Raw genomic sequence first — 24,418 nt, 5'->3', positions numbered from 1 at the left:
ATGTCACTTATTAGAGAGCTGTTTGAATCCTCTTTTGCTTATGTACTCAATTCTTGTTTAGAGCAATTTTGTTTGAGCAAATTAATTTTTTCTGAAGTTGAAGAATCACCTGATTCATTAATAAAAATAAGGAAAACCAATGTTCCCTATATCAATATTTTACTATAATTTTCAATTCCATAGAATATCTTTTCGTCTTAGGAAATAAGCCTCAGGTGGAGGAATGAGTCCTCCTTTAACTACAGTCCTCCTTTCCATCCCATTCCTGGAATGGCTATGCTAATCAATCTTTCAGTTTTTAAGTTAATTTTAATAATGAATTGCTTTCACCAAGTTACGCCTCAAACAACCATGTTAACTTTTGGAAATTTATATATTAATTTCAATTTTTCTAGAAATTATGCAGGAGGGGGGGCTGCTGCTACCCCCGCTTAATCTGCCTGTCTCTGTCAGGTTCAATTGTGACTGAGTTAAGGTTCATATACGATTCTCAAGTATATACAACAGTTTAAGCCCAGAATGCCCTAAACCTGGTTGTAAGGCTCACCATAGATTTGAAGCTAGAGAGCAAGTGTAGGAGATCTCTTGGGTTTCACTCTTGAGCTAGCTTCTTCAAATGTTTTGCTGAGCATCTCACCTATCACGTTAGGAATCCAATTTGTGAGTTGCTAGTTAAATGTAGGAAGAAGTTGAGGAGAGCCTAAACAGGTGTGAAACTTGGGAGATCTTAACTTATTTTATTCTTCAGGAGAGTTCCATGTATAAAATTAAGGAATGAGTGGTTAATGCAACTTCAGAAACCCCATGAAGGCATCTGGAGGTTTCTGAGATCTTACTGGTGATGTTAGCCCACTGCTCGTGTCTCAAGTGAGAGGAAGTGTGTGGCTCCTTTTTTAGATCTGTATTCTTATGGGGAAAATTTGAATGGTTAGGATCATTGGACTGTTCATATATGACAGGGATTACTCAAAAGTTCCAAAGCAAAGCGTGAAAGAATAAATGCAAATGAATTTTTGCCTTGAATCCTTAGGGAAACAATACATTAATATACATTACGTATATATATTTAAATTAATATATAATGTATATTAATATTGTATCTGTAGAACACTATGCTTCTGTGTGTAGTTTCCATTAAGTTGAGCCTTCAAATTTGTTTAGATGAATGATTATCTTAAAGCAGAGATTGTGGTGAAATTGGTGATATAACTAAGGTACTGTTTTCATGAAAATATTTGGTAAAACTGGCCAAGGTAGTATCATGAAAATTTATATTTTGTCTAGAAATTTTATGTTCTGCACAATTACGCAAATAATTTTGTATCTGGCTTACTCAATGTAATGTTGTTATCTAACAGCTTTTGGATGTCTATCATATTTTCCTTTAAAATGTAAATAATATTTAGCATTTCTTGCGAAGTATAAACTTATACCTGAAGGATTTATTTTTGGAAAAATTGTTTCAGATTTATTTTTATTCATTTCAAATTATGTTATCAATCATCATCATCATAATTTTTATTTATCTTAGACATGGGTTGTAGTGAATGAAATCACTGGGTAGTGATTTTGTGAAGATTTTAGTCACGGGGAGGTAATCAGAAATATTAGAAATAAGTTTTGAGTTGATGCAACAGACAGAATATCTGAGAAAGTAGTGCTGCAAATTGAGACATACTTTTTAAATTATGAAGAATTTTGTTAGTTTGGTATGTGGTTGGGGTAGATTTGAGTGTTGTTTTTATTTTGGGTTTTTTGAGTGCCTGTGGTTTTGAATTTGTTCAATTAGTGTATGATATAATTCTATGTTTGTGGAATGCCATGTGTTGTAGTGCATGCTTTTTCATGGAATGGGTCTTGGTATTAACTCTTTTATTTTATTTGAATTATATAGCTTTGTGTGTGTTTAAATTTTGATTTCTTTGATTGGAATTAGTGTAAATTTGTTCTCAATTAATAAGAAATCAAATTTAAGTTGATACCAGTTCATGTTTTGTTGAAATGTAGTGCTAATGTAATCTGTCAATACGTCATTTGATGAATTCTCATTCTATATAATTTATTTTGAGGATCCATTTTATCAATAATGATTTTGAACTGGTTGACAAAGTACATAATACATAATTTCGACAATAATTAAAGATAATCATGATTATTGGACTACCAAATATCTTCGATTAATACATATTTTGATGCAGAAGCCTTCAACAATGTCTGCTGGGAATCCACCATGTTCATCCCTTTGCTTAGATGTGAGCCATGTCCTAGGATCAACCATTAAGGTAATCGCAAAATATGTTTTGTACATAGCACACCCTGGGAGATTTCACTTAGAAAACAGCCTGAAGGTTCTGACCTTAAAAATTTCTTTTCGGTGATGGGATGTAAGAACATGGAGAATATAGTAGTTACATTTACTATGATTGCTAGGAATTAATCATTGCGGGGCTCTAGTGGAGATTTATCTAGTCATGTGTTGCCTTATTCCAACCCGAGACCAACTTTTGGGTGTTCTTTGTAAATTAATTAAATGAATGATTGTAGCTTGGCGCACCGAAGGATAGTATATTTCATGCGGTTAACTTTGAGTGAAGTAATTTTGTTATCAAGTAAGACCTATTTTTAGATATCTTCATGGAGTTCTATGAATGTTGTTGCATCATGGGCGATGAAATTTCATTAGTACCCTTTGAGTGATCTTATCTTGCTTATTAGTAAATAATTGTTTTAATCTCCTAATCTGTATGTTTCTTTGTTTTGGTTTCATAGTTTCAGAAAAGGCTTGCATTTTATTTATTCATTATCCTTGGGTATAGGTGAATGAGATTTTGTTAGTATCTTCTCTAGATTAACTAGATTTTTTGCGTTCAATGATCGATAATGATAGATATGGTGTGTTAGGAAAGGACTTTCTTAAGGGAGACAGTTTTATATATACGGAGAACAGAGGGTGTAGATAGAGTTTTTGGCTGGGATAGGCTGTTGAAAACCATGCTAGAGGAAAGTTCCTTGGAGAGGGAAGGGAACTGAGCTCATGGATTAAATGAAAGGGAAAAGGCATTGCTGTGCATTGAAGGGGAAAGGTCAATGTGGGCCGGGGGATAGTCCACCATAATTCATCTATTATTTCATGTAAACCTTTGGTAACCCATGTACTACTTTTTAGATAGCTAGTTTTAGAAAGGAATTGGTGGGAAAAAATAATATGATCAGTTTTATTGTTGAAAGTAAACTGCCGTTAAAAAAATGTAAATTTAAGTTACAATAAAAAGCTGCAGAATGGATGGACATACATTTTTGAGTACAGAGGTGATGCAGATGTGATACCTTATATGTTTCAATTTTTTTCTGGTACACACTGAGACTTCCATTCAATACTAGTGCTCATTGACAAAAGAAAACATTCCATTCACAACTTGATGCTTAGGAATGTAAATGGGCTTTAATACGTACAAAATGCCTTTTAAAATGATTCTGGTGAACATTTTCAGCCTTACAATATCAGTTTCTGCTTATTAATGCCTTCCTTTGGTGATATCCTTTTCAACTTTGTAATTTAGTTGATATATGTATGGATTTTTTATAAATAGAGATCTAAAAATTATATTCAAAGATAAATGGCTTTTATCACAAATGCATTTCATGCAATGCAATCCAGTTTTGTTTCAGTTCTAATTATGAGATAACTTGAGGATTAGGGAATATTATACGATCAATATTCGTCAGCAGAATAAGTAAATTCAATTGGGAGGATGATACGAAAGAGTTGGGAAATCCGTCCAATTTTGGGACTGCTTTACCAAGGAAGCGAAGGGGAAAATTTTTTTGGAGTGTTTCGAAGAATTTCGCCCTAAATACTGGTTTCGGGGGGTGGGTTAACGTCCTTGATTTTGGAGAAGTTGAAAATAAAGTGATGCAATTAAGTACAAAGGAAGAGAAATAAATATAATGAATGCTTGTAGTGAAAATTCTTAAATGTTCAGTCAAGTGGCTGCTGCGTCCTCGAGGATGCCAGAGGGGAGAGGGATGCGATAGTTTTCATGGCACTTACCTTGAAGGTGCGCACATGCTATCCACGGTGGCTGCGAGCAGTTACACTTCCAGGTGAACTGTTGCGCCACTGTTTGCCAGTTCCCTTCAGTGCTCTGTGTACTTAGGTATTTGGCAGTAAAGTATAGGGGGATGGATATTAGTGCTCAATTGCTAATTGGAAGATTGCTTTATTTCTGGTGGTCTAATATCAACTCTTTTGAGTAAATGGTGTGAATTGGATCTAATGTAGTAGAGGCATGATGTATTCAAAAGTACTCGAAATTTACCATCTTACTTATGTGACATGGATGCAAAGTAGCTTTTTTTTGGGTGCTCCTGAAAAAATTTGAATGAGGAAGCAGGGAAGTATGTTATAAATTAAGAGGTGCGCCCAGAATTTCTTCAGAGAGAGATGATTGATGCATTGGCACTTTTGCTACCATTGTGATATTCTTACTGCATACAATGTTAAATTCAGGTGGTTAGTCTTGCATTGACAAATATGGTCCATTTTCCTCTGAGATAGGTGATGGAAGCTTAGTGAATGATTTACGTTTAACGCTGCCAATATCTCATCAGTCAGCTGCAAGGCTTGAAAACTTGGTAGTGGCTTGCATATTTTTCTTTTCCAATTCTCATTCATTATTTTTCCTTTCTGAAATAATATGTGGCAGTACCAAATGCTTTTTCGAGTAATGTACTGCCATGGACCAATAATTGATTCGCATATCTTCAATTTTTCTGTGCTTGTATTTTATTTTTTTTGACCTGAAATTAGGAGGTTTAACTCTAGCACAAAATATTATCAAAGTATTTTTTAAAAACTTAATGCACTGTGGAGAATATTAGCAACAATGATGTGAAACAAATTTTGAATTTTGGCCTGAATAAAATATTAAAAATTAGCCACCTTCCTGGAAATGAAGGATGAAGGATTCAGACAACTCTGGCTCATAGCCTTCCGCCAAGGCAGTAAATGACCCTTTACTGGACAGTGAGGGATTGAAGAGGTGCTATATCCGAGCATGATGGCTAAATAATGTGCCTTCCTGTCTTTGTGTTACCTCTTTTGTGATTTCTTACAACTCTCAAAATATGTGAATTTTCCTTATATTGTGGTGAACATTATTTACCAATCAAACGCATAATAATAGTATTAGATTGCTTTCATCATCAAGCTACAGTTCTCAACCACTTCACATTTTCCAATTTTTGGCTATGCTTATATTCAGGGTTCCCACTCAACTGTGAAAACCTTATAACCGTGAATAAGCCATGAATTTCGTCTACCGTGAAAAAACCTGGAAAAAGCCTTGAATTTCGTCTCTCCTTAAAAAATCTCTCAAACTTGATAGCAGAACTACGATTGACAGATCAAAAGAAAAGTCGATATGTTGATCATGTTTCTAGGTCAGTCACCCGCAGACACTGTCCACGCATTTATCTGCACACGTGTATTCAAAGTGCAATTATTGGTCCGCGTGCCATGACGACACATTGATCATGAGGCTGTGATAGGAAGAGCAGTAAACAGTGTTCATTAACCCTGGTGAAAAATCAGACACTTCTTCACTTCCCTACCACCCTGCTCCCTCCATTATCGCGTTCACAACGTTTAGCCGGCCCTGAATTTTGCTAACGATAGGTGACGTCATAAGAGGTAGCACTTTCATTGCTGCGTTTGCATTCACGGCGTCTGTTGCGTTTGATAAATTTTTAGTTAGCGTGCGGCCAGCAATTGTTGCGTCATCAATATTTCTGCCTAAAATGGCTTATCAACAGACCGTGAATTTGACGACATTTAGACCGTGAAAACCTGGAAAAAAACATGAATTTTATAATTTAGTTAGGGTGGGAAACCTGATATTGTTGTTGACCTATTTGATTGAGGTGTTAGACAAAAACATAGCTGTGCTGGGTCCAGACTCTGTAGATAGGCCATTAGTTTCTTACAGTGTGAATAAGTGGTCGGAACCTTGAAAAAGACCAAAGTGAATTTTTTTTACAATAATGATTACCAAATTTGAAATCTTTTAGGTGAATCGACTAATTATGATCTTAGCATAATGAACAAAAACAAAACATGAAATCTTCTTCATTCTCTTATACTACAAATTGTGATTTCTTTTTGTGTGACTCCTATTGTACCTTTCGGAAAGCACTCACAATGTAGTTTTTCATCTTAAAAGTTACGAAGAAGCCCAACATTATTTACCAATCAAACGCATAATAATGAGCTGTCATTAGCTTTTAGATACAAGTTCTTTGTCTCGATGAGATATCATTGTATCTAGATAATTGCATGACCAGATTGAATTACACATATGATTTTTAAAGTTTTTCTTCTGCCATCAAATTAGTCTTATTCCATAGTTTTTTGTCATATTAATCTTTTATTTGCCATTTTTCGAACATTGTTATGTTAGTGAATTTTTTTTGAGAAAATACCTTTTTTCATTCTTTACTTTCATCCCTTAATTTTTTATATAGTCACTTCACTAATCTACTGCTTTTTGCTTTAATGCTACAGCGTGCCTACAATAGTGCCATATAATTGCAATTTAGGACACTATGAGGTGAATATGCTTCTTGTATTTGTCTCAGCACTTTCAGAAACTAAATTTTCTACTGTTGCAGCAATTCGTCGGTCCTACTCAGCTATTAAGCATTGGGTGTCGAGGGAACTTAATTGTTGATCATATATTTACATGGTTAATCTAATCTCTATTGATTGATTGAATTAGATAATAATGGAGGTGGTATTAAAACATTATACAGGGTTCTATGTTTTTAATGAAATGTTAAATTTGTGACGTCACAGATAGCTAGCTTTTTTTTCAAACAAATATTTTCGGCATTGCGAGAAAATTTAATTCTTTTTCCTGGCTCGCCAGCGGAGTTCTTTGAATTATATTTAACTGAATGGTGTTACATTCAGGAAATTAATTATTCCTGTACTCCTATCACACTGTCTGGTAATATGGAACTTGAAATTCAGCTTTTAAATAATGAAACTTACGCAGAACAGCCATGTTTTTCAAAGGTGATTGCTTTGTAGCTGTATTTTTGACTAAGTTGGTGCTATCAAAAGTTCTAAAATTACCCCATGAATTTAAACATAGATTTTTGTGTTTAAAGTATCCATGCTGTGGTTTCTAACTTTAATTTACATTTTCCGATAGATTAAGCACTTGCTGTACAACCAACATAAAGCAAACAGACTGCAATGCTTTCAAAAGACATTGCCTGGATCATGTTTGGATTTTGGATAAAAATGGGATGAAAGTGAATTTACTCCGCCTTTCTACTCGTTATGCATTATTAGAAATCTAATCATTTTAATTGAAGAGATTGGAGGGGCTAGATATTCACAGTATTTGGTATACCTAATGGATTACAAATTCCTCTCGGGAACTCTAGAGCACATTCTTTGTATCATGTATAAAGTGCGAAGTCTTCCATATTTGTTTTAAAGGCACAGTAATAGTACATACATTTTCATTCTCTAAGTCAGTTTGGCCCACATGGGTTAATCATGTTAATTTCGTGTAAGTCATTAGACCTTGAAAATGTCTTACAAATGCCAATGTTGTCTGGTCTGGGGTAAAAATACTTTTTATAAGTGGAAAGTTAACTCCAGGCTCAGAATAAAAATTAGGTGAGTTGCGGTTTCAATATAGCGACGTTCAGTAGTGATGAGGTGGCTTAAAGTCACTGGAGAAATCGTAAATTCACTGTTAAAAAATCATTATGGCAGAAACTGCTGTAACTCAAATTTCTTTGGAGCAAAAATTATCATCTCCATGGGAACTGGCTGGCATGAATTCAGGCTTTACCATTGAAATACATCAAATCAAATCATTACCAGGCATTGAAAGGCACATCCATGCTTTTTGTAATCAATTTTACGTCGAGAAATTACCACAGTACCCAGCATCGCTTGCGTTAGATTTTCAGTATTCATGTGGTGGAATGGTTGGAATGGAGTCTTTCTTACATGATCATTCAAAGTAAATTTTTTACATTCTATTGAACTTTTTGAAAAGAAAGAGCAGTAGAATTTCTTTAAAAGCGTTAAATGGTTAAAATTTATCATAGAATATGGATCAATAAACCAGAGTAATCTCTTTACGAGGAGGATAATGGTTAAAGCCATAATTAAGTGCTGCGTAACATCTTCTTGAAAGAATAAATTACACTGGAGGCGATCAAATTTCTCAAACCCCACTCTTTCTTTGGAGCCTGTTGTCATGAAAGGTTCAAGTGAAGGAATTTGAAAGATTGGATGTGTGGTGACTGGATGACCACAGGATGGCACCCGCAAGCACCACCAACCAGAAACGCTAATCCAAGGAAATGGGAGGCAGAAAATTATTCTTGCAAGAAAGGATGAAAGCGTTTCCATTGTTACTGCATGAGTTGGAAATCTCCTTAAAGTTGATCATGTCATTAAGTTTTGCTCAATTTAAGCCATAGATTCTTGAATCTCATAATGTTAGGTTGATTTTCATATCATACATAATTTTCGCATACAATATTCGTTCACATGACAAATATATTTCAATAAATACAGTTCTTGAATTAAGTAATGCTCTTCTGTGTAATTTTCTCCAAATCACAATCCATCGATAGAAATTTTTTGTTGGTAGATTCTAAATTCCAACCCTGCGCTATTTAATAACAGTACCAAATCATTTGAGACAATTTCTGCATAAAATAAACCCAAGTGTTTCTGAAATGTCTCCCCGGCCACCTTTGCCTAGTCTTTTCCACTAGGTGGAAGGGAATACCTGAAACTCTTTGGAAATTGCTCTCTCACACCCAATGGCAGGATTTTTCAAATCAGTTGCATAGCACCTATTTAGGAATGTATTTAGGAAATACATAAAACTAAAATATGGAAGGTAAATTTAATAGCTCAAGAGGACATATGGAAGGTCTTCTTTTACCTTAGACTTAAGATTAAAAGGCATGATACATCTCGGGAAAATTATGCGATCAGTATGCTATTTTGCCGTATTATTTTGTGGTTCATAGCTCTTCCACTTAGGTCAGTTTGATAAAAGCAGCTATAGATGTGAAGATTGAGTCCAAGTGATGTTAACTCTCATATTATCTATCATTTAACTTTGAGGAATTCAAAAGTCAGTTCTTGTGGGCTTTTGTGATCATGTGTAAATAGATGTGAAAAGTAAGTTCAGATTTTGTCCAGTTCAGAGAATATTTTGCTTTTACAGGAAGCTGTGGTGAGGCCAAGAAATGGTCTTGAATTAACTTAATTACTTCTTCCTATTCTGTGTCAATTATTATGTATTCGCTCTTTAAATATCTTTAGTTATTCTCATTTTCTTGTCCAATGTACCTTGTTTGTGACATGATTGATGAAGTGTTTGCAATCCTTTAATCTACTGATACCAGATTCTAATGCTTGAGCATGAGGCTATGGCATGTTTCTTTGAAATTGTTTTTATATGCATGTTTTTGATAGAATTTTTTGCATGCACTGTTTTAGTGGTGTTTGAATGACTCTGTAGACCATAGTCATGTAAGTTAACTCTATGGAGTTTATTATAGCTGATGGTACTTCACTTGTGGGCCTTTTTCTCTGTTAGTTTGTTATTGAAGTCTGATATTTTTGACACAGGAAAGAATGAGTCCTCTGATAATCTAGCATTTAAGTTCTTTGATAGAGTGATGCTTCTATAGTGGCAAGCTGCTGCAGCAGTGATGATTTCATGGTAGGAAATCTTAGCATATCCAGTTCCGACTGCATCAGTTGATGTGGTTGTTCCGTCTGCCAAGTTTTCACTTTCTAATTCTAGACATTGTCTGAGGTGAGTCCCATCCATTGCTGATTCTTTCCGTTGATCCCCTTATCAAGATTGTGTGTGCTCTTAAAACTCAAATTCCATGTTGAATCATTGAATTTGTTATGTTCTTCATTAAGCCTATTTAGGATAATAATAGGGTGGTTTCCTATTATTTTTTTATTACCTAAATCGAAAGATTATTTATCCTGGAGTACGCATTTCACGCTCTTAGATTTTTGAATTAGGATATCTATTTTTTGCGATTAATAAAAGTGAAAATTTTCAAGCGCGCGAAAACGCGACGGCTAGGTATGAATGCCAGGAAATCTCCGTGTGACGTCATTCTGGTTCCCGCTGCTGCAAGTGAGGTGACCTAGGGGCGAGGCTTTGAGTGCTGATATGACGCAGAATGCTAGCAGGTAGCTGATTGCCCTGCTAGCTGGTTGTGCTTGGCTTAAATAAGGATTATTAATACCTTATCAAATGAAGAAAACTTTCCAATCTTAGCCAGTTTTAATAAGTGATTATTAAGACATGTTTGCCTGAGCTCTGTGCCTCATGCATGCATTGGTAATCTCAGACGATGTAAAACTCCTATCTACTCATATAGAAACTAGGTCCCTGTGACGTCATGGGGAGTCGCATCGCATGGGCGCCAATCTGGCCTTTTTCAAATGAGGATAAAAATTGACCATTGCCATTCGTCTAAACCGGTATTTCTAAAACCAAATACTTTGTATGTTATGAATACAATAATGGTGGGTAATGAATCGCAATCAATGCCTTTTGTTTTCTTTGATGAAGGAAACTACCCTATTGTTTTCCTGCTTGAGAAAATGTAATATCAGGTCTCATTATTTTTAACTGAAAACTTAGCCGGATATGCACTAATAAAATATGAAAATTCTCTTTTAATTAGTACTCAAACTTGCTCACGCCAGTGGTGGCTTTCTTTGAAAATCCTTCAGAAAGTTAGGTAGTTCATACCTTTAAACATGTTCTCTTTACATTATGGATTAGTTAATTAGTTGGTCTGTATTGTGAGTGAAATTTTGTTTGGTTTTAGGTCAATGAAAATACACTGCCCTTGATTTATTATTTTTTTATTTTCAGACTGATATGTATAATGGTCTCAATTTGATTTTCACAATAGCTTATACAATGGACCTCTGAAATTGACTTTTGGTTTAAGGCATCAAAAGTGTTAAGGGTCTGTTATATCAAAACTTGTACATTTTAAAACAATGAAGTGTGTATTAAGTGGTGGAATTTAGGAGTTCGTAGTGGAAATCAGTTGTTTCTACTTCTTAAAATTTATTCTTTATGGGTAAATATAGTTTTAGGCAAGATGTCTTTAAGCCTTGTTGTTGAAGTTATTTTCAATCCTTAGCCAACACTCGATTGTCGGTGCTGTTAAACTATACGTCAACACCATTGAGCCCATAATGCCTGCAGTGTCACTATATGACTAGGGGCAAGGTCAACTAAATAAATGAGAGACTTGCTTTTTAGGCCACATACTAAGGAGAGCTCTACTCAAGTTATTTGGATCAAAATATTCTCCCTATGCATTCTCTTCTTGTAATATTTGAATGAGAATGGCCTGTCTCAATTTCATTATCATGCTTTCTTTTACTAGGCACAGTAGTGCCTAATGTTGTAAATCAGTATTGTTGACAACCACGTGCTTAGAGGGACCTGTCTTGTACTTGAAGAGTTATGGGACTACGCTAATCTGTGTGTCAGGTGGCAAATAAAACAAGGGTGGTTGTTTTTAAGGGTCATGGGACTAGAGAATTTTTCTATTGATTAAATGGTCCAGACGTGTGTACCTCGTACAAACTGTTGGCTGCAGCATTCAAATGTTTTTTTGTGGCATACGGTTGCACACTGGATTCCATTCTGTGAGGGTAGTCGGGAAAGGCATTGAGGCGGGAATGGCATCAGATCAATCTTCTTAATTTACCTAGAATGACTGAATAACTGACAGATGTAGCATTTTGTTTTGGAATAGCTCAATGCTGGGAGATTTAGCATATGTGAAGCAATTAGTCATGGCTAGGGAAGCTGAAAAGTGGTAAATAAACTTTAGGGAGAGCACTGTAAAAATCATAGCCTAAATGGTGCAAAAATCGCAAATGTCATTCCTAGATAGCAAATGCACCCTTATAAGCTTTTAAGAGTCTTTTGATGGGGCCTCGTAGCTTCTGGGATTCACGTGGGATTCCCAGCATCCATGGCATTAATGAACGTGTTTATCCAATTAGTAAATTGTTAGAAAGGATTAAGTAGTCATAAATTTGCTTATGAATTAAGGTGGTATTATTATTATTTTTTTACCAAATCCATTTTGATTTTTAAACTTCATTTCTAACAACTTGCTATGTGAGCTGCAAATGCTGGCAACCAAAACCAACCCTAGTAACAAATTTAGTGTCCTAGCATGCTGCTAACCAGCATTTAAATATGGAATTGATGCACCTTTTACTACTAAAATATTTATTGTAGTAATGATAATGGGGCCTAGCTTGTAGTGGCTAACCTACCATGTTTCAAATAGAGAAAAATACATCTAGGCTGGCTAGGCTTATTGGGGCTTATTATTATCCTGTAAGGTGATCATAATCGGCTTGTTCGCCATTTTTTTTCATTGTTGATAATGGTAGAACTTCATTAAATACAGAGACCCTTATTTTTTCTGTTATTTTCATCCTATGAGTATTTATCAAGCTAAATCGAGACAAAAAATCAGTGGCCTTAATGCTTTTGCAGATAAGTTGAGGGCGTCATGAGCTCATTCCAAGCAGATCGTTTTGATTTTCAGTTATTCCTCCCTTTCTTGCATCAGCTTCTCGTGGTACATAGTTGTTCATGTGCGTTTTACTCCATCCCTCCTTGTAAGGTTCTCCCTGAAAAAGTAATAGAACCAGAACGCCAAAGACATTACTAACTCATAAAAATAGGCTGCCAACTACTGTGCTTTCTTGTTTTTAACTTACAAGATGTTTTCATTCTAACTTATCTTTCTCTTTCATCTACCGAATTCTTTCAGTGAATTGCTTTTGGGTCTTAGTGAATGACCCTGTTGACTCTGTGTTGCAGATGTTGAGAGTTCATCAAAACCCTAGGATTTGTTAGAAGGGAAAAGATCTCTCTCTGATTTTAACTTCGGATTAGGTCTCTTGTAGTAGATGAAGACTTGAAAATTTTCTCTGCCTAGAGGTTTTACCATGTCTATTATGAGTGACATTACTGCAAAATTGGTTCTCATAAGGCCCTTAAAATTGTGTCTTATGAGAAGAGTTACTTCACCAAATGAAATTTTCTAAAAAAAAAACTGATCGCCTCTTGTAAAAGTTGCAATGGAAGAAGAGACTGTTTTTAGTTTGGATAAGTTGTTGATTTGAGAAATTGCCTAGTGACTTAAAGGAACAGAAATTTTGTGTATAGTGAAATCACAGAGTCAAGTTAAATGATTTGTTTTTACATGTTTGTGGTATAGACTACATGAAAATGTAATGCATACCTTGTGGGCATTGTTTATTCATTTTATTACCATTATGGTTATAACTGTTGTTGAAATAAAGTGTGCTTAAAATTGCTATTTGCAAAAAGTTTGGCGTTTCTATCTATCACATGTTATAACTGAATTTAATGACTTACGTCTTTGATTTCAGCTTTGGATCTGTAAGCACAAGTATTTTTCCTCTGCACCATAATTCATAATGTTTTTAGACATTTCCTCAATTCTTTTACCATCAGATTATCCCTCACTAGCACACAATTTGCCTTATTTTTCTCTGCATTTATTTTGCTGTAGGATTTTTGTATGATCTCTATCCGTGACTATTTTATTGTGTCGCTATTTATTTTATTCTTTCTTCCCTTAATATTTCACTGTGGGTAAAGCTTTTTCACCATGCTTAAAGTTCAGGTATCTAAGATTTCAATTAATCTAACCGAGTGTGGGGGGTGAGCAGCTCTTATTCTTTCTGCTCGGGTCATGATTTCCAAGAACCATTTTTGTCATGTGTGGAGGTGTGGCCATGGATCCGAGTTAGTGGTTTGTGAGGATATGTCAATCCAATGCATGGCGGCAGAAGCCACTGGGTCAGACACCACGCCATGCAGTTGGTTTTTGTCCAAGCTGCCTGCGAGGCAACTGCTGCTGGATGCGGTTCCATTATCATGTAGCACGATTATGCCCTCTCACCATGGCACAAAGCCCATCACGTAGCAGTTCTTGGAAACCAGGGCTCAAGTTCTTTTTTTCGACTCCATCAGTAAAAATTACTGAAGTATTTTAGATATTTCTAAATTCCTCATGGCGATTTTGTTAATAAATAATTTGAATATATGATCTTGTTTTTTCTCGGCGAATATTTCTTATAAATATTTCTCGGGTTTCTAGCCGAGTGAGAATTTTTTGGTCTAACGTTTCGACGGAACACTCTTCCATCGTCCTCAGAGAATTAATGTGGCATTAATTCTCTGAGGACGATGGAAGAGTTCCGTCGAAACGTTAGACCAAAAAATTCTCACTCGGCTAGAAACCCGAGAAATATTTATAAGAATAATTTGAATGTTGAGTAATAGTTTGGCAAGGGAGTGAGTATATTTGGCTGAAATTCAGCACCTGCCAATACATGCATAAGGTCATTTAGGATATTGTGTTTTCAGATTGAGTGTTCACGTGTAATTACAGCATACTCCTGATTATCCGGGCTAATAATGGGGAGAGATGGCACCAATAATCGGAAAACACGAACAATCCAAAATTTCACTTTAATGCCATGTAATTTTCACAATTCAAGCCAATAAAAAAATATTATTTATACATTTTGTCCATTATTTTAGGCTGCTTTCCAGAATCAATCACAGCTATCTTATCCCGATCGGGATCTTTTTAGCAGTGACAGCATGATAGTACTCGTATTCCTACAGCTCCTATAACTGGTTTCCAAAAACCGCAACCCATATCTGTGAGATCACGAATTCAGAAAATTGGTTTGCTCGGATGCCAAAAACTGCTGCACGATGTCGGAAACTTCACCGTCAGGCACCATGCCGTGTAGTAGTGCCTTGTGCAAGTTGCTCGGTATGCAACTGCTGTGTCATGCGTTTCTGTGATCACTGAATGCAATCGCGCACCGTGATGTTTATATATACATAATCATCCCATCGTGCTGAAGCGGTCATAGGTAACCAGGAATTTTGGCAATTTGACTACGCAGGCGAGTGCCTGACTATGACTCATACTATCACTACTTCCACATCCCCCGCTGCCGTCACGTCTACTATTCCCTTCCTCTCCCATCTGACATTGAATAGTCTTGACATAAATATGTTCGAGTGCGATGAAATATCCGGTTCCTTTGGCCCGTAATCAATTCCATGTGAGTCCACGGCAATAATTGCGCATTTGCGATATGAAATGCACAAATAGAGATTGTAGGCAACATTCTCTTAATTTGCGATATGAAATACACAAATATAGATTGTGGGCAACATTCTCTTAATTTGCGATTGATTAACCATTGAGGAATTTTCTAAAATTAATAAAGAGTTTTCCCACCGCTGATGGTCGTCTGCATGCTAGAGCAGACGTCCAAGTAAACTTGAAACATTCCTTGTCAAAAAGTGAATAAAATAATTCTGTTTTGCAAAGAGGAATATAATAGAAATAATAAGCCTGGTGTGGCCTTGCAATAAAATGCAAATATCCTGGTGTTTTTGCGTCCGATTAATTTTTTTTATAAAGATCGCAGAAAACGTCAGAGAAGTGTAAAACTCTTGCATGGATAAGCCGCAACATGGATAAATGGCAGCCGTATAAATGGGAGTCTGCTGAATATTCATTGTGGAAAACTTCTTAGTCTGTTCTGAAGTGTGGAGAGAAAACCTGGCAATATTGTTAAATTCAGAGAAACATCCCTCAATTCCTGAAGCAATAAAATATATACCAACACACTACTTTGTTTTAGGATTTATACTATTGAGGAAATACACTTTTTGGTTTAATTCAGTAAATTATCAACTGTGCAAGCTTCCACCATCTCTTCTTTTGGCATAGTGAACTATCAGATCTATAAATCGACACTAGTGATGGACCAATCTAACTTGAGTTTAGAAGAGGCTGTATTAAAAGTGGGACTTTTTGTCTAAATTATTTTACAACTGTGTATTCTTTGATTTTTTAACACATACATATATATTTTTTGGGTAAATAAAGTTCAAAATGTGATTTCATTTCCATGTAACGTTACTTTGAGGTGGTTACTCAGAATGTAAAATTTTCATTCTACTAAATTTTGAACTACATTATGCTGTATGTTGAGTTAAATTTCCTAGAATGTGTGCAGGGAAATACTTGGAGTATATGCATTCATAATAAATGATAATTCATAGCGGGATCGTGAAGTAACTAAGCTTTTTGAGTAATGAAAGACACTTTGCTTCTTCCACAAGTTTAATAAAAATTTATATTTTATGACCACTTTCAGCTATTACACCATAATCAAATACGGAAGATATGTGGTGGGAGCAGGTTTATATTTAACGTGGTTGCTAATGTGGGGGTGGGGGTGGAAGAGGTTTGGTTTCAAGCCGAAACTGGTCATAAAATATAAGTTTTCATAAATTTGTGGAAGAAACTAAGTGTCTTTCATTATTTATATGGAACCCTTCCACCACATACATGCGTCAAGTTTCGATTTAATCTTTTTGAGACAAAAGTTAACTTTTCACTTTTCCTAATGTGATATTTGCTTCTCATTAACTCATTGACTAAACCAGTAGTATTAATTTTTTTAAAGGAAAAATGTATGTATGTGAAGCCTCTTACTACCTTTACGATGGAAACTTAATGTAGAGTAATAAAGCTCTGGATTGTTAATTCAGTCTGCTGGTGGAAACAGCCAATTTGGAGTAATCTCAATGAATGAGGTGTGGTGCAATCCCTACTCAGGCAGTACCTGTTGGTTTCAGCTGTGTTTTGAGGGAACACAGGAAATTAAAATATTGCTATTGAGTAAGCTGTTTTGCTGTTAACTGACTTAGGCAGCGCCTCATTTTTCAGCTGAAACTTTTGTGGAGAAATGTAGGATATATGATTTTGTCTGCTGTTCCTTTTTTTACCTTTGTAGTTCATAGTCCGTGAAATGTAGGTTGTGTGTCCTTAAACATGGAAAGTATGTGGTCTCGGCGAACAGCAGCATTTTTTGTCCGTTAGAGACTTTAAGAAATATAGGCTCACATTGATTATAGTAGACAATGCTTTTGCAGTGGTTTTTTATTTTCCATTTAGAAATGCCTCATATCACAAAAACCCTATATGATAAATGATTTTTTTAAATGGTTGTGTTTAATTGCATATTTGTTATTAAAATATTTACAAATAAAATGAATAAATACAGTTGAGGACCTCAAATCTGGAAAGCTTGGGACCAAAGGGTTTCTGGACTTGTGGTTTTTCTGGATTTCTAGTCTCTCGGTCATAAATTGTGAAATATTCACTGTACACTTTGCAACTAAAGTATGCAACTGATGGATAGTAAATGTACAGTCTCTATCCTCTCAGCTGTGTAAAAGGAGCAGAGGTCTAGCTACATGTAAATGTGTGGATGGTCTGTCGAATAACTCCTAGAAGAATATCCGTCGCCTCAGATGGATTCAAGTACACTACATTGAAGGGGGCAAAAAACTTGCTGAATAAGTTGTCAAATGACGACCGTAGCTTCTACAGCATTAACTATACGTGCCTAATATTGGCTGAGAACGAGCAATAAATACATCATTTCTTCATGGTCAATGGCTTTCGTTGATAGCATTCACTGGCAGACGTTGTGATAGTTATCGATACCTTCCTGAGTCGGACAGTAAATCTGTGCAAATGCCTCTATATTTTGTTTATTAATTAATGGGTTCAGACTCTTGTACTCGATATTTGAGATCCCTACGTGTCCCTGCGTAGGTTTTTAGTGTTTTCCTAGTGTGTGCTGACTTCTTACTCGCCCGAGAACAAGTCTCGGAGTGGTGCCACGAGGTGGCAAGTCAAAACACTATGCAGAGGAATTTTCGAGCATTCCAGATTCCTAGTTTTCCGGGTTTCTGTATTCCGGATTAGAGGTCCTCAACTGTATATAACCTTCAGCATAAATGAGTTAATTGAGGCTGGTAGGCTGGTTTTTATTGTTCTTCCAGCTGCTATCAGTGCATACGCTTTGGATAGGTACAGTTTTACATTTCTTGAGTAATGATAGGGGCATGTCAGTTAATTGAGCTGGATTGTTATTAATGAAGGCAGATGTCTACTTAGCCTCTTTGGGGCAAGCTGCAGGGTTTTTAAGTTTTTGAAATTCTGTCACATTCCTAAACCTCATGCAATTTACTATCTTGGGAAAACAAAGCTGTGAATATCATTTTATGCTTTGCACGATGGTTTTTTGGATATGTATAAAATTCTTTGTTTTTGGATTTGATCAAATAACTACATATTATAATTGATGGTGATGTAACTTAAAATCTTTATCATTTGTTTTTTTTGTTTCTAATGGAATAGTTGAATGCTAAAAATTGGAGTTAGCCTGCACTTTCTACTGAGGAAAACAGTAACATTATTAAAAATATATTTGCAATGATGAACTAGAGCTCCTTTTCCCAGTGAAATTGGATGTGTGAGATGCAAGGGCAATCTAAAGATGCAGTCGTAGCAGAGGAAATTATCTGGGGTTCATTTTAAGTGTCCCAGCCTAGTGGTTCAGTGTCACCTTCAAATACCATTAGTTGCATGACGTTGTCTAGGATTGTGTAGTAGAGGAGCCTAGGGCTTGTTAATTTTATTGGGAAAAGTGAACGGTCAACTTTTTATTAGAATGTTCCCCTATGATTTGTCTCTTTTTTCCTCTTATGTCACATATTTGATAGTTTTATTTAAATGCGGAAACTAAACCTACTCAGCAAGATTTTTCTATGTTTTATTATCAGTTTGAAAGGTAAAGTGTTAAGTAACCTCTTAAAATGCAATTAAAATTTATGCCAACTGAATGTCATTTAAGTTGAGTAAAGAAAAGTGGGATAGACAAGACCATGGAATAGTTTGCCTAGATGTTTGATATTTTGAGGCATCATCATTCTAATGATGAGGATATCCTGCTTTCGATAAGCCTGTGTTCTTGATGTTTATTCTTGATTGAGAAATTATTTCTTTGGTGCTTTTTTTCTGTGGTGCCTATTTAATAAATTTAAGCTTTTGTTTGAAATTGTGATAAATACTGAAAATTAGTATTATGTTTTTCTCCTAGGTTTGTGTAAAATTCTTATGTTTTATTTTTACTGAGGGAGGTTGTTGGTGATTGAAGGGAGGTTTTTGGTGATTGATTCGACATCTATGCAACTCTATAAGATGTCTAATTTTTGCTCACTCTATTCTCCTTTTTAGGGTTTGGAAGTGGCTATAAAAAACCCTAAGAAGAAGTACCAGGACAAAGTTAGTGCCCTTTTGTCAGGATGGGAAAGACTTGCATCAGTCTCAAATGCTTCTCCTGGTTCAGTCAGCAGCCTGGCAGAGTGCTTGTACAGGTAACGCTTTATCCTTGTGATGAATGGATAACTCCTCCTTTGTTTGAGTATAACTTTTGAGTGTAAAATAGGCTTACGTTCCATTGGTATTCCCAGAAGTGTAACTTGGTCTTGGCTTTTGGGGGAAGGGTCAGATTGAATAGCACAACACACTGTAATAATACGCAAAATATGTAACTAACCTGTTACAATTCCTCAATTATGTAAATAAAATTCTATAAATCAAACTACAAATTTCATTAAAACTCGTAATTACTGTATTTCAAACAAGTAGGTTTGCTGTGATAATATTTTTATTTATTTTTAGGTTTCTGGGGATCTATCCCCTTCATAACAATGTTTGTAGATGAAAGGGTTATTATGAGCAGTTGATCATGTGCCATTCTGGGGTCATGGGTTTCTATGGTGAATAAAACAAAATTGAATGCCATTACTTGCATCAATTTGGAAAAAGTTCTCCGCAAATATATAATCCATACATAAGCTCTATGTAGTAAAACCCCCTGCAGCGAAGTCATGATTTTTTCTGGTTGGTTCCAACAACTTTTTTTGGGGAGGTTTTACTGTATTATTAAATATTATATCATGTATTAAATGCTGTATTTTTGTGTGTATGTATGGTGTCTGTCCCCACAATATGTGAAGATTTTTTAAAGAAATATATTCCTTGAGTTAATTGCAGTGCAACCTCGATAAAACGAGACCTCATGGTGCTCAAATAAACCCTCGCTATGGTGAATTGTCACTTAACTGGAGGTGAAGCAATCAATAACAAATAAACCTATTGTCATCTCTTATACAGGGACAGGATTGGTGTGGTGATGGAGATAGTTGTATCCAATAAACTTAAGCATATATCCAGAGGAATAAATTTCTAAATTTCCTTGCCCAAATAACAAAGTAACCGATCAATTTATAAGCACCAACCTGAATCAAAATCATGTAAAGCATTGCTTTATCAATCATTATCCCAATTCACATTCGACCAAGCCACTATTCTATATGCTTAGTGCATATACGTGATCATTCTATAATTGTGGTATTTTCCGTGGAAAATTCAATCAATTGCTGATGAAACTGTATAGCGGTTATTTAATTCCTCAAATGCTTCCATTGGTGTTTGTTTATTGTACCTGTACATTTCATGGAGGCTATGTAAAATAATGTATCACATTTGTTTATACGGACGAAAATGGTGGAAGGTGCAGGTAGAACGATCCTGCCTCGGAAGACTTTTTCTATCATCCAATGTAATACCTTCATTATCTACACTATAAGGTCTTCTAAGCATGTATAATGATGTGATTAAAATTGCCGTTGTTTAAAAAAAAGTGCCGAATGTTAATGCCGCAATAATTTCACTAAAATGAGCTACATACTTACTTATCGAACGTTGGTTTACCACATGAATTTAAGACTGAGCACTCCATGTTATTGTCATTTCTAGCAGATTGACAGTAATTACAGAGAGAAAGGATTTTTGGTGAAGGTTTTCTGGTGGTGGAAACCCTCACTATGGCGAGTGCCAATGTCGAAAGAGCCTCATGAAAATGAATTTTTTTTACATGATAATCATAGGGTCGATTGACGGTGCATCTGCAATCTCTTGTAATGGTGGGGGCCTTGCAATAGCCCGTACTCACTTTAACGCTGTTCCACTGTATCAAGTTATAAAGTTAAAGTTAGATTTATTCTGTGATAAACAATTTTAGTACCTTGTTTTTTGAACTTGTTGGTGAAATTCAAATTCCTAATCTCTCCCCAACACACTTAAATGGTAAATTCCCGATTAACCGTGTGCAGATTATCCCTGTAGCAAATTATGCATGCATGAGTCTCCTTGGATGTTTTCCACGATCTCTGCAAAATAATATAATGTGATGAAAAAACACCAAGATTATCGTATTTTACTGCAAGGATATACAAGGCTGATTATTTCCATTAGAGTTCCTTTTGTAAAATATAATCATTTTCCATACTTGCTGACATGGAATGTTTTAATTTTACTTGGTCATCTGCTCTATTATTGCAGAGGATGATGAGCAGTAAAAAAACTAGATCAATTTTAAAAGATGTCTTCAATCGATTACTAATCTTAAATTAGTAAAATGTTATGTGCAAACGTGCGTGATGCAATAAATATTTCATGACATTAAAGTTAGATAAATAATTTGAAAGTACATAGATGCTCCTCTGGGACAAAAGCTATCTTGTTGGTGTAACAATTGTGAAAACTTAGCGAGAGCTGTCATTCTAGTGACCAAGTGTTAGGTCCTGCATTTTTCTATTCAGTCAACCTCTCAAAAATAAAACATAAAAACTTAATTACATTTTCAGTATGACTTGCTGTAATTCCCAATATTTCCCTTCTTTCATAAAATTGCTAGTTTTGTCTATCTTATGGCCACAATACATTTTTCTGAAAATGACTGGTTGGATGGATTTTTTTCTCAAAATTGTGAGCTACATGCTTTAGTGTACCTACTTAGGTTACAATTACTCTTTTCTGTTGGTGCCATATGTTCCGGTGTATATGACAACTTCTTAATCTTTGAAAATTTTTCAAAAGTTGGGGGCTGCTTTTCAAAATTCAGTGCCCAACTACAGAATCTACTGTTGTCACATAGGATAAGACAGCTGGGAGTACTTGCAAGTTATTAGAGTTTGAATTAAACTTGACATATTCATAGCAAACCTCATGTTTTAACTTTTCATTCAGGTGCATTGCAACTCTAATATGGTTAGTATACACCAAAAATTCGTTATGTCACTGAAAAAGTTTGGGGTCATCTTATTCGCCCAGTTGTCTTATACCCTGGAGTATTCAGTAATTATTTGAACTGAATCATATCGTTTGACAGTATCTCTGCTGTGGTCAGTATTTTATCTAACGGTAGAGAGAAATGTTGCCTATCAATGGTGTACCATGAAAAAAGAAATTAAAAATGAATGAGGCAGAATTTTATCTTATTTAGTCATTTTAATAGACAAATTCTTTCAGAAATTCATGGTGTGTTTTGAGGGTATTATTGGCTGCTTATTGCTGTTTTCTCAGTTTTGTTCAGTTATTCTGGGTTACAAATAAATTAAAAATTCAGAGAAAAAGCAAATACAGTGCAACCTCGATATAACGACACCCCACGGTGCACTAATAAACACTCGCTATAGCGAATTGTCGCTTTACCGGAGGTGGAGCAAATAATAGCCAATATACCTTTTGCGAACAGATATACAGGAACAAGAGTGGTGCGGCGACAGATAAACATCTATCCGATAAACGTAAGCATAAATCCAGACGAAAGGCGATGTTTTTTGCATCACTAAATTTCCTTACTCAAATAACGACTAACTATTCAAACAATTTATAAGCACCGCACTGAATAAAAATCATGCAAAGCATTGTTTCGTCAATCATTATATTTATCGAACGACAGTTTACCACATAAAGTTGAGACTGAGCACTCCATTAACTTCATTTCTAACAGATCGCTAGCAGTTACAGAGGTTAAGGAGTCTTGATGAAAGTCTTCCGGTGGTGAAACCCTCGCTGTGGCGAGAGCCGACGCCGAAAGGGTCTCGTAAAAACGAATTTTTAACACGCTTATTATAGGGTCAATTGACGGTGCATCGGCTATCTCTCGTAATAGCGGGGGTGTCGCTATAGCCCGTACTCGCTTTAACGAGGTTCCACTGTATAACATTGATGGTTAAAAATGAAATTTCACTTGACCTAAATCTTGACTTCAGAGTAGACTAATCTAGAGTTGTGTTTACTATTTAATTGCCATCAATTTTTCTGCATTGTTCATCCAGTTGTTTGACTTGGACTAACTTTCTTGTAACCATTATTGTTCAGTCCTGGACAAAAAAATCTTATCCCTTAATCACCCAGGAGCCAAAAATTTTCCAAGCCTTGACTTAACGAATTGACAATGCCACTAAACCATGCCCCACTGCTGAGAACAACCAACACTCGGTGCATTGAGCAAGGGCTTTCTTGCCTGTCAGTCGGAAAGGTTTATGAAACCCATCCTTTGACGTTTTGAGTGGCGGTTCTTACAGTGGGGTGCCCCAGGCCAAGGTGGTACCCTCACCTCCTTCCTCACCCTGCCTAGAAATCGAGCAATGACCATTCATGTACAACAAAGGAAAGAGAAAGGAATTGGCATGCCAATGTATAATTTTCTGGGAAGTAATTTTTTAAATTTCATTACAATAGAGACTAGGTCACTGTATCCATGCTAATCCAAAGTTGCTTCAGCAAAAATGAGATGTTGAAGTTTGTGAAGCTTCAAAGGCTCTCGAGATGAAAGATAATTCTCATTGGCTATTCAAGCAATTTTTGCAAGCTTCTATGGATCTAATTTCCTTTTTTCAATGTGTGTTAATTTTTTTCTATTCATTTTATATATTTCTATGCACATTTTAATAACTGGCATATATGTCTCCGCGGCTTTATAGTTATATTTATTTTAATGTTATCATTATTTTGATGTGCTTTCTTTTAATATGTTCCATGCATTACCTTAATGCATGTGCATGCTGTAGATATGCAATAAAGTGGCGGAAAAGATGGCAATGGCTTTTTTTTTCACTTTTTTCCCGTCTCACATGAAGAAAAGTTAAATGTAATGCCATGGGATAAAATGTTTCTAAAGAAATACCTGTTGCACTTCTACACACATGGAAATTGTTTAAATGGTTTAAGGAAACCAGGACTTAGGGCAAACGGTCCACGAAGGCGAGTGCCTGGCTATGACTCAGGCTATCTCTACTTCCACTTCCCTTGCTGCCTTAATTTGTACCATTCCCTTTGTCTCCAGTTTGACCTTTACTATTATTAAACATGCCCGAAGTGCAACAAAGTCTCCGGTTCCCTTAGCTGTATTCAACCGCATGCGAGGCCATGGCGGTATGCAATTGCGCATTTGCGACAAACTATTGAAGATCTTAGATAACGTGCGAAAAATCCACAGACGAAAAATCATTCGCCTTTA

The 24,418-nt window shown here is 35.7% G+C and overlaps 1 protein-coding gene across 6 annotated transcripts in view; it reads left to right on the top strand.

Annotated features, from left to right (window-relative positions):
• LOC124171566 overlaps positions 1 to 24,418 on the top strand; it is a 71,651-nt gene that overhangs the window by 13,962 nt on the left and 33,271 nt on the right. For 4 of the 6 annotated variants that reach the window (XM_046550741.1, XM_046550740.1, XM_046550739.1 and 1 more), the window contains exons 3-4: positions 2,199 to 2,282; positions 19,282 to 19,421. In XM_046550741.1, coding sequence (XP_046406697.1) covers positions 2,199 to 2,282; positions 19,282 to 19,421 — 224 coding nt within the window. The remainder of the gene's footprint in view (positions 1 to 2,198; positions 2,283 to 19,281; positions 19,422 to 24,418) is intronic. The other 2 variants (XM_046550744.1, XM_046550745.1) reach the window with 1 other exon arrangement.

This window comes from Ischnura elegans, chromosome X (genome assembly GCF_921293095.1).
Source record: "Ischnura elegans chromosome X, ioIscEleg1.1, whole genome shotgun sequence".
Taxonomy (NCBI): Eukaryota; Metazoa; Arthropoda; class Insecta; order Odonata; family Coenagrionidae; genus Ischnura; species Ischnura elegans.
The sequence above is the reverse complement of the archived record's forward strand: the minus strand, read 5'-3'. Positions and strand labels throughout refer to the sequence as shown.